General features: G+C 50.3%; 1 protein-coding gene across 3 annotated transcripts; it reads left to right on the top strand.

The window, feature by feature from the left end:
* Window positions 1-326: 326 nt before the first annotated feature.
* Window positions 327-10461, top strand: AMDHD2 (amidohydrolase domain containing 2). Of its 3 annotated transcripts, none has more exons than XM_026071630.1 (11): window positions 327-939; window positions 1619-1755; window positions 2555-2694; window positions 3254-3308; window positions 4112-4281; window positions 5580-5684; window positions 6031-6175; window positions 6446-6553; window positions 7297-7365; window positions 7998-8099; window positions 8534-10461. In XM_026071630.1, the coding sequence occupies exons 1-11, from the start codon at window positions 857-859 to the stop codon at window positions 8620-8622; spliced, it is 1203 nt and encodes a 400-aa protein (XP_025927415.1). In that variant the 5' UTR covers window positions 327-856; the 3' UTR covers window positions 8623-10461. The 3 variants fall into 3 exon arrangements, with proteins under 3 accessions (XP_025927415.1, XP_025927416.1, XP_025927414.1); XM_026071629.1 differs by having other exon boundaries at window positions 330-939; window positions 4112-4324; window positions 5596-5684; window positions 8534-10460; XM_026071631.1 differs by lacking the exon at window positions 4112-4281 and having other exon boundaries at window positions 329-939; window positions 5596-5684; window positions 8534-10460.
* Window positions 10462-10734: the final 273 nt, after the last annotated feature.

Genomic DNA, 10734 nt, shown 5'->3' with positions numbered 1-10734 from the left:
GCCGGCGGGGCCCCCGCGACGGGCCTCGGCGGGGGCCGGGGGGAGCCCTTTTCCGTAAGAGTTTCAACCCAGAGCGGCCCTGTGGGACAGGAGGTGCCTGTCCCCGAGCGCCGCCGGGCCCTGGGAGCAGAGAGGAGCCCGGTGCTAGGGTGCTGCGTGGGCACAGTCGCGGCGCCCGTCCTGCGGAGACGCTTCCGGAGGGGCCGCAGCGTGATGACCCCGTCTGGGTTGTTCTCCGCATCCCGCTCGGAGCGATGCGTGCTGCGGTCCGGGCTTGGCACGGTTGGGAAGGGGGGAGGACGCCAGGCATCAGCACGGTCCCTCTGCTCCCCCAGGGTATCGTATCAGAGGCCTGCTGACTCCATGGTGGCTCTTGATGTCGAGCCAGTGCACGGGGTGAAGGCCCTGGCAATGTGGTGGTACAAGGTGGATGAAGAAAGGATATTCTCAGATTAAAGTTCTCTCTTTAGGTTCTTTCCATCACTCTCTCCCTACCTATTCTACCTCCATCATGTCCTATCGTTCCTCCTGCTACTGCTACCAATTTGCATTGCAGCTGCATGTACAGGCACTGTTCATTTCAGATCCTGCCTGCTGCATGAGCATGGAGTTGAATGTGCCCCTGATCCACTGCTCTGATTTCTGCCTGTACCCTCATCCTCTGCTGTTCTGTGTTGGAAGAGCAGCATCACCTTTTTTTCATCACCTACCTGCCCCAGGAACCCAGCCCTGATCTCCAACCTGTGTTACCTTTCTTTCTGAGTGCCTCACCTCTGATCCCAGGAGGTTGAAGAAGTCCAGCCCTCAGTGTTATTTCCCTGACCTGTTTCAGGTTGGTTCTCTCTCAGCCCTGATAATGCCATCTAATAAATCCGTCTCGGATGCTCCGATCTTCCAGTTCACAAACTGCCGTATCCTGAGGAATCACGAGCTGCAAAGGTGAGTGGGCTCTGCTGGGTGCTGAAAAGGCTAGTTATGGGGCCTACAAAATTGACCTTGAACCCAGAAATATTCTAGGAAGTGGATCCAGATTTCTTAGGGCATCAACTGTAGGTTCTCATAACCTCCTTTCCCACCATCACTTGTCCCCCTCAGCCCTGTTCTTGGCCTGATCTTTGAAGGAAGGGAGAGGTGTACATCATACTTATAACATGCTCCCCTCATCTTTCATTTGTCTGTCTTTCCACCCCCTCAGTCAACTTCTGGGCCCACTGGCCATTTCAACTACATTTGACAGAGAGCTCAGGATTATCAAGTGAGTCTTATAAAACTAGAGGCCAGGTAGAGAGACAATCAATCACTAGTCATGTCACCGCTGGAAGAATAGTTTCTGAACACAGCCCTTCGCAGATGTCAGAGAACTCAAAGAGGAAGATTCTGACCAGGAAAACAAAAACACTTTGTTTCCCTGCTTGTGGAGCAAGCTGTGGTTGCCTCAGTTACTTGTGCCTTGGCCTCCTTTTCCCATGTAGTTCCAGGTTTCTACACGATATTGGAGATTGCAACTGGATAGTCTAGCAGATATGGGGAGAGAAGGAGGGTTTGCGGCATGCGGAGCTGTCGGGGCCCCTCTTCTGCCGCCAGGAGGAGCAGTGTGTGTATGTGACTATCCGTTCAGGGAGGACCTGTGGGTGCGAGAAGGGAAGATCCTAAACCCAGAGAAACTGTTCTTTGATGAGAAGGGATCTGCCGACATCCAGCTGGACTGCAAGGACAGCATCATTGCCCCTGGTTTCATTGATGTGCAGATCAATGGTAAGGAGAAGCCACATGCACTCTGAGAGACAGGGGGTTCCCAAGCATGTGCATTGTTGCTCTTCATTGTGTGTGTACTGGCTGTGATCAAATTTATTTCAGCAGGGCATCAGCTACTCGAGGGAGATGTGAGTCACCAAACTCATGATAAAGAACCATTTTGCCCATGGTTACTGCTGTTGCATAGTGGATCCGTTTTGGTGCTTTGACCCTGTGGGGTTTTGAGCCCAGCTTTCCTCTTAACTTCTTTTTAATCAATAGTCTCTTTTCTTCTGCATCTGGCTGGCAGGATGCCTGCTCTGCACTTTCCAGGACATGGGGAGGACAGAGTGGGACTTCTCAGAGGAACAGACTTTACCAGCAGTAGCTCTTTCCTGGGTGCCAAGAAGGTCTTGTTCTGTGCTAGAGCATGTTAAAAGTCAGATCTACTCTTTAATGGGTTTCAAAATTACATTTTTCCCCTGAGTCAAAATGAAAAGTTGGTGTTTCTTGCAGAACACTGGGATGTTGTGGCAAAAAGCACTTCAGCAGGACAGTGTTGGTTGGATTTGTACTTGCAGAGCTTTGAGAATGTAAAACACAAGTGCCGATAGAGCCCTTTGAGCCCAGTTAGTGCAGATATGAATGGAGTGGCTCACTCTGGTCATGCAAAATATTTTTTAAGCATTTTTGGGTGGGGAAACTAACACAGTCTCAGAGTACCCTGTTTGTCCTTGACTGGAGGGGAAGTTCTGGGCAGGGAGGAGAGCTGTCCTGTGAGGAGGCTGCAGCCTTCATCTCTGTTTTGTTCATGGTGCAGGAGGCTTTGGAGTTGATTTCTCCCTGGCTACAGATGACTTCAAATCAGGGATTGACCTGGTCAGTCAGAAAATCCTCTCCCATGGAGTGACCTCCTTCTGTCCCACCCTGGTGACTTCTCCCCCATCTGTGTACCACCAGGTAAGAGAAGTTCCTCCCCACCCATCGCCAGGGTGATAAAGGCTGAAGGCTGAGGCTGGTACCATGAGCTGAGAGGACTGAGGCTGCAGCCTCATTCTTCAGAAACTGAGATAGCTACCTTGAAAGAAAAGCCATGGGCATGAGCAACTGGACTCTGACCCCCTTGATTTCTTGGCCTTAACCTTTAGACTATTGAGACAACGATGTCTCCCAGGCAGCTGCCTTGCACAAATGGGGCTTGCAGCTTGCTTTTACTTTGTGAGCTGTGTTTGGCTAATGGTCCCCAGTGCTCCACCTACAAAGCTCTGTAGGGACCCAAGGTTTGGAGGCAATATTCCCCACCTGGAACAGAGATGTGGCTGTTTCTGCTAAGGTGAAACACTTCAGAGTGCTCCACTGAGCAGAACCATCTGGGCTTTACATGACGTCAGCCCTTGCTGTTGGTACCTGTGGCTGCTGCTCTGCTGGGGCAGCTCCATGGGTATCTCGGCAGGGATGCTCTGCTGGGCAGGCTGGGGTACCACATCTGCAAGGCTTCTGACAAACCTCCCTTCTCTAGATTCTCCCTCAGATCAGTATAAGAAATGGAGGAGCCCATGGAGCAGGTATCCTGGGTAAGTGCTTTTGCCCCTTATTATTCTCTCTGGTGCTACTGTAGGATGACAATTATCTTTTTTCTCATTAAGGGAAAAGAAGCTACGGTAGGGGCAGAACAAATGGGGGCTGGATGCCTCTAGCTGGTGGGAGGGATACACAGGCAGGCATAGACCTGCTTTCTCCTTCAGCCTTTCCCTGGCCTTTGCTGTATTCTCTGCCACTGAATATGCCCAACTCCAGCACTTCTGGGCCAGACAGGATAATGGCAGAGCAACGCTTGGCTTGGCCAATCACCAGTGCTACATCTCTTACCATGCTGAGCACTGCAATCCAGAGGCTTTTGTTATTTACTGGGTATTTGGGGGATCAATCCTTCCCACTCTGAAAAATAGGTTGGGGTATCTCTTTGGGAAGGTTGCCTTCCTGGGATCTTACTTGGAGCTCTTCATATCCAAATCCAGAAATGGAGTGCCAGTGGAGCAAAGCCTGGAAGTAGGTGGTGGAAGTGATCTTGGAAGGCCTGAGCTGGGGGAAGCTGGAGATTTGGGGCTGCCAGCAGCTATTACATGTTGGGGCAGGGGGCAGCTGGTTGCCAGTGGAGAGAGCTGGGGCAGCCAGACTGGAGCAAAATAAAAGTGAACGGGGAAAAAGCTTGCCCCTGCTCAGGCCTCTGCTGTTACTCATGCTCAGAGTTACCTGAACAGAGGGTGTTTTGCTGAGGGAGGGCACCAGGAGCTTGACTGGAGCAGGATAGAAGCAGCAGGTTTCCTAGTCTGGTAGGGAGAGGAAGAGTCATGGCTGTGTGTTCCTGTTTGGGCAGGGGCCCATCTGGAAGGACCATTTATCAGCAAGGAGAAGAAGGGGGCGCACCCAGAGCACTGCCTCCGCACCTTTGAGGCAGGTGCCTTCCAAGACTTGCTTGCCACCTACGGGACCCTGGACTGTGTCCGGATAGTCACTCTGGCCCCAGAGATGAAGAGGAGCAGTGAGGTGATCCATGAACTCACCAAGCGGGACATCTGTGTCTCGCTCGGTAAGGGCTGGGGAGAAGGCTTAGGGGAAGTTCAGGTTGACAGCTCAGTCCCTCTCTGTGCTGCACAGAGCATGGGCCAGGCAACCACCTCTCTCAGGGCCATAGCATCTCTAATGGTGTCTTGGTGCGACTGATCTGGGTGGGATTTCCTTTTGCTGTCCCCTCCAAGACCAGAGAACTGGCTTCCATTTCCCAGAACTACTAGGAGCTTTTGCAGGACAGTGGCTTTCCTGGGTCACTGACAGCAGTCCTGGCCTACATGGAGGTAACAGACTTCTCACAAATAGGGACCTAGGTTGATGTTGAAGATCTGTCTCCCTTCAAATTTCATATTGATTAAAGAGCCCCTGCAGTTTAACACAAGGTAGTGGTGGTACTGCTCAAATGGAGGAAAGAATAGCAGCTTTTTTTTCTTTTTTTTAACCTTCAGTTTAATAACGACTATTTGTAAAGGTTCAAACTCTGAAGTTCAGCTGCTTTAGGCCTTATTGACAGGCGAAATGAGTTTTCCAAAGGTTACTGCTAAGTTCTGATAACTCAGTTCTTCAACCGGAAATGGTGTGGGAGACATTTTCCTCCACTGCTTTGCAGGCTRCTGACTTAAAACTGGCCACATTTTTCTGGTCCTGTTTCACATATTCTTCTTTGCCTCAGATCCATTGAAAAGAAAAAAAAAAAAAGTTTAAGGGTTTTTCTTCAGGGTGAAATTGAGCCTTAAGCAAGAAGGGTATTTGTACAGCGGAGCCCACAGCTCTTACCTTACAGCCCAGATAAGGAGAAGAACCTCAGAAAGGCAAGTTTACCCATAGAGCATTAGAGCTGCTGTCTGTGTTGGGAAAAACAAAATTGTTTCTTTTCAGTTGTGTATTGTCCCCACGTTCTTTCTTGGCAAAGTCCCCACTGTCTCTCTACTCCCTTGACATATGTCCTCTCTGCATCAAGCCCTTAAATACCTGAGGACAGAGAATGGCCCTAGGACCTCTAGTCTATTCAAATGGCTAACTCTCCCCGATGCTCTTGGGAGCAAAGCAGCATTTGTGATTATTACAATATGAACAGTGAATTTGTTCAGGTGAACCATCCACTACCAGAATCCCTTGTAGTCATTGCCAGATACCTCTGTGACAAGGCTGGCATCTCATACCTAGACCAGTGGTGGGGGACATCACAATAGAGTCCTAGTGTCAGAACATCTTTATTCTTGGATGCCCCTGTGGGAAAATAAGCGGAGAGACAGGAAGAAAAAATCATGCAGTGGCCTTTGTTTCCAGGTCACTCAGTGGCTAATCTCTCCCAGGCAGAGGAGGCTGTGCAGCATGGTGCTACCTTCATCACTCACCTCTTCAATGCCATGTTGCCGGTGAGTAGCCAAGGGCACTTGCCCTGTGCTTGTATTGCTTTCAGTGCTTTCTCTCTCACTCCCCATGGGTGCTTATTCTCCTCAGCTTGTTTCATACCAGGCCTTTCAACGGGCTTTCAGCACTGAACCTCTGACTTCACATTTCTACTGCCTGATCTAAAAGAGAGTCAAGGCTGAAGCCAACATGTGAAAATGATGAGTTGCCTGGTCATGTCTGGTAAAGGGCAGAGCACCCAGCTGCCAGGCACTGTGTGATAGAGATGGCAGCTGTGTCCCCTAGCAGGAGCAATCTCAGCCTCCAAGTCCTGGTGATGCTCCACAGCTTGTTCTCTCTCCCCTCGGGCAGTTCCACCATCGTGACCCTGGAATCGTGGGGCTGCTGACAAGTGACAAGATTCCTGCTGGGCGGAGGGTCTTCTATGGCATGATATCTGATGGCATCCACACCAACCCTGCTGCCCTGCGAATTGCCCACCGAGCACACCCCAAAGGTGAGCCATGCCAGGCCCATCCAGTGTTGTCAGCCTGGCCCCCTGCCATCTCAAATGCTGTGTCATCCCCCACAAGACAATTACACAAGTGCTGTGGCTCGCTGCCTGAAAGATGCTCCTGCCATGTGCTGTGGGCCACCAGAACCTCTCGCTTCAATAAGACACTGCTGAAGATGTCTTTGCTCCTCTCTGGGAGTGTCAGCAGAGCACAGTGCTTGGACCTGTAGTGAGAGCAGGTATGAAGCTAACACATTTCCTTGCACTCCTCAGGCCTGGTGCTGGTGACGGATGCTATCGCTGGTATGGGGCTGGCACCAGGTCGGCACACACTGGGCCAGCAGGTAGTGGAGATCGATGGGCTGAACACCTACATTGCAGGTAAGTGCCTCTTGCAAAAGAGCCAGGGTTAGCACTGCCTTTCACGCCTGTTCCTGGAGAGCTCAGCACACTTTGCAGTGCCTGGCAGCATAAGGCAATGCTTGTGCCATCCTCTTGGATTTTGTTGCCTGATCAGTTAATGGCTGCATAGTAACTTGGCCCTGGGGTGAGTGCAGCACCTCATGAGGAGGGCAAGGGCCCTGTTTTGCCAAAATGAGGAGGAATCTGTTGTTTCTTAGCTATCCACAAAACCTTTGGACTCCTTGTTGTACAGTGTTACGGATGCTAGAAGTTCTGGTGGGGTCAGAAAGGATGGGGAAATTCCACAGATATTTATTGTCCTTTGTCTTTACCGTAACACCGCCACTTTTGGTTAAAGAAGTCCCCAAACTGCAAACAATTGGAGACTTGAAAGATATTTCAAAGGAGGATCATTCCCGTCTCAGTGCCTGTCCCCTGTCTCTGACAGCAGCTGCCTGCCTGAGCTGTGACCTGGGGTTTCATTCAGTCCAGCTGGTCTTATGGTGGAACTGTGGGGCGATTTCCCTGTACCCCTCCCTGCACTGCCAGAATGGACTGTGTCTCACCTCATTCTGTCACTCAGCAGCAATGGCTGAGAGCCCTCCAACTTGCTCCTGATATGTCCCAGGATTTCTACCTATTTGTGTTTTGCTTCCCCCCCACACCTTCTCCTTGATACTAGTTTTGGGGATGTGCTCAGTGCTGTCCTGCTCCTCTCCCAGGCACGAAGACCCTGAGTGGTAGTGTAGCAACCATGGATGCATGTGTGCGACACTTCCTAGAAGCCACAGGTAAGTGAGCCTTGTCCACAAGCCAACACTGCCTGTGTGGACTCAGGAAGAGGTCTTGCTCTTGCTCAGCCAGGGAATGTTTCTCTTTGCCCAAGACATGAGGAGAAGGGCTGAGATCAGTCGCACGGGCCTCACAGATTAGCACCCTTTTGAGCAGAGACTTCATTTTAACTGTAGCACTAATGGCAGGTGAACTCTCTTGTCCTTTTCTGACAAAGGGATTAAAGGTGATTGATTTCCTGTCCCCATACCCTAGATATTTAGTTCTCCTCTCCCTGCTGTCTTGATAGGGATGTTCCCCTCCTCAGCTCTATCCTACTGTGATGACAGCATTGCAGCCCCTCCTGCACTTCTTGTATGTAAGCTCCTGGTAGCTCAGGGAAAAGGCAGCATCCCCCAGTGAGATCAGGTGTTAATGCCCTACCATGACAGGAGGGGAGAAAGATTAGTGCTGGCAAGTACAGTGGTGCCTCAGTGGGTTTTGTTATCCAGACAAGTCCCTGCCAGGCTGCTGGTTGGAAGAGCTTCATTGCTGCATTTGCCCCTGAGACATTGCCTTAGTCAAGGGGTGTTTGGGCTGCTCTGGCAATGGGTCTGTGTTTGCTGCCCTAATGCCTCCTCCTTTGTTCAAGGGTGCTCAGTAGAGACCGCCTTGGAGGCTGCATCTCTCCATCCTGCCCAGCTCCTGGGGATTGAACATAAAAAGGGAACCCTGAATTATGACTCTGATGCAGGTACTGGTATGGGGACAGCGGTGTGACTTCTTGCACTGAGGGCTCCTGTGTACTGGAGCGGTTGTTGGGCAAAGCAGGGGCTGCTGCCAATGCAGCCCTCTCCATACACCCCTTTGGGAATTTCTGGTAGACCTGCTTTGCTGCTTGCCTGGGATTTGCTTTGGGCTTTTTGTGGTTCTTCCCTTGGCTCCTGGTGGTAGTTGCTGAGCCCTTTGGAGAGACCTCCACATCTCAGCTGGGCATGGAGCATAGCTACCATAGCAGGGATGGCACAGTGCACTGCTGTCTCGCTGTCATTTCTGCAGTGGGGAGGAGCTCTTTCCTGCCAACATAGAGTCCTAGAGCCCAGCTCCTCCCAGCCAGCTTCAGCTGCTCCCATTCCCTTTCCTCCATTTCTCTCTGACGGCTCTTCCTTTCTCTCCTGTCTGGTGCAGATTTCCTGATGCTGAATGACAGTCTGTATGTGCAAGCCACATACATCGCAGGCGAGCAAGTCTGGAGACAGGATACGTTAGGCATGTGACGTTGGGCTTTCCTGGTGCCCCCCTGCGGCTCCCTGGCACTGTGGTTAGCTTTGGTAACCACCCCACTTTTCTCTTCTTCCTTCCTGCAACTCCCTTAAAGGAGCCTCATACCAAAGAGCTGTGTTTTCCAGCACAACCACTGCTTCCAGTCACAGCCATGCCTGCAACAAATTTGTTGGTGCTCAGTTGGTGGAGTGGGAAAAGCAGGCAGATCTGTGTTGCAGGGGGGAGGGCAATTGTTAGTCCCTGGAGTGACCTGAAGGACTGCACAGCTGTCCTGTATGGAATCCCCACGCAGAGGTGCTCCTATCGCTCTTAGAGCAGTGTGAGGCTGTCCCAGCCTCTGCACTGTTTTATACAGCACACACAAACCTGCCCTGTGTCCAAGGCAGGCTCAAGCCATCACTCCTCTCCTTGCTGTTTGCCTTACTCTGGGGCAGCCATGGTTGGTTAGACATCAGCTTCCACCAGCTCAGTTTGCAACTCTTCATGTTAAAAGGTTCCTGTTGTGTTGGCAGAAGTTCAGGATCCTGTTCTGATCCCCTGAAACTTCCTCAATCGTGTGTCCTCTGGAGCAAGGCTGCCACAGCTCGCTGACTCAGTGCCGTTGTGGTGCTGTATTTCTATGTGGCTGAATCCTCAGGGCAGAGATCAAACCCAGGAAAACAAGGCATTACTGGCCCTTTGTGCCTTTTCCCTGCATGAGCATGGAGTCCACAGCCTGTGGTTTCTGCTGGAGACATGGACAACATCCTGCCACAGAAAGCAGTGTTCCTCTTAACCCTTTGCTCTGGCTAGATGGATTCTGCAGGCTCTAGTCTCTACACCCAGCCTTTGCATCATCTGATGGGTTGGTACATTCCTCAAGCCACAGATGGGATGTTTTTGCTTTAGGTGATGTGTCCAGCCTGGTAGTGACTGTTTCGCAAGCCCTTGGTCCAGCTCAGGGACTAAGGGAAAAGAATCCTATGATTCTTAGGGGAGGAGAATTACAGTGGGATTCTGGCCTTTCAAGACAGTTGGTGATAGCTCATTATTCCCATGCTCATTAGCTGACAGTCAAGTACTGGAGAAGATAATTTTCTGACACTTGAAAATTTCTTTTTGAAGACTGATTGTGACTTTGAACCTACCGTGATCAGAAAAGCCTTGTGATAAGTCACAGACTAAGTCTGAGAAGCCTCAAACCAGTTAGATGACTTCTGTAGTGAGAGGAAGGCTTAGGCAAGGGCTAAGTCTTAGCGAGTGCAGAGGTTGCAAAGCAAGGCAAAAGTCTGGTAAGGACTGGTAGAAGTGTGCAGATTTTTCCAGGACCTTTTTATAGCCATTAACAGCAACATTTGGAAGTGCTGTCCTAGCAATTTAAAGCCCTGCTGGAATGACTGGCAGCCTTGGAGGATTTCTAACATCTACTGCCTGTGTCAGCAGAAACTATAACCACCAGGACTGAAGTATTTGAAAGAGACATCAAATACCGTGCTATGAAATATAACATGCTTCAGCATTACAAACTTCACCAGGGGAACACCTGACTGCTTGTTTAAAAAAAAAAAAAAAGGAAATAAAAAAAATCCAAGGGGGAAAAAATTGTGAAATAAGGTGTCTAACTTTCTGGGGTTTTTTCTTTTTACAAAATTAAATAATCAAAAGGAAATCTAAAATAGAAACAGAATTGGGCAATACCTGCATACATGAGTTAGAGGCTTAAGCCTACCCATTTTTGTCTGCTCAAATTATGCTATAATGTACCGACTGTGTTGTTTACTGGTGTGGCGTGTAACAGGTTGGGATTTGAGCTGTTGGTGACACTGTGGTTTTCAAACTTCTGCATCTTTTGGGGTGGTTCATTAAATTGGACAAAGGTGGTGTGGTATTTGGTCCTGTAGTGAGAGAGGCCTCATCTGTGCTGGAAGTGGTAATGTTACCCTGCATCTCTCAGTGGGACTTGGAGGAGAGGGAGGGAGGCCAGCTTGTGAGAGAACAAATGCACTTTTAAAGGGAGAATTCAGCTTCTCCGATTTCTCTCTCAGCAAGGCAGGTGGGAGCATGCCTGCTCTGCCCCTGGAAGGAGGTGCCTGTGAGAGTGTTGAGCTGTCTCGCAGCCCCTGTGC

The sequence above is a fragment of the Apteryx rowi genome, unplaced genomic scaffold, assembly GCF_003343035.1.
Source record: "Apteryx rowi isolate R43461 unplaced genomic scaffold, aptRow1 scaffold_329, whole genome shotgun sequence".
NCBI classification, from domain to species: domain Eukaryota; kingdom Metazoa; phylum Chordata; class Aves; order Apterygiformes; family Apterygidae; genus Apteryx; species Apteryx rowi.
This window is presented reverse-complemented; position numbering and strand designations above follow the sequence as displayed.

Coding starts and splice junctions, on each gene's coding strand:
- AMDHD2 (XM_026071629.1), top strand. CDS start 857: ATGCCATCTAATAAATCCGTCTCGGATGCTCCGATCTTCCAGTTCACA. Junction 4,325..5,595: donor GGACATCTGTGTCTCGCTCG/GTAAGGGCTGGG, acceptor CTTTGTTTCCAG/GTCACTCAGTGGCTAATCTC. Junction 7,366..7,997: donor ACACTTCCTAGAAGCCACAG/GTAAGTGAGCCT, acceptor CCTTTGTTCAAG/GGTGCTCAGTAGAGACCGCC.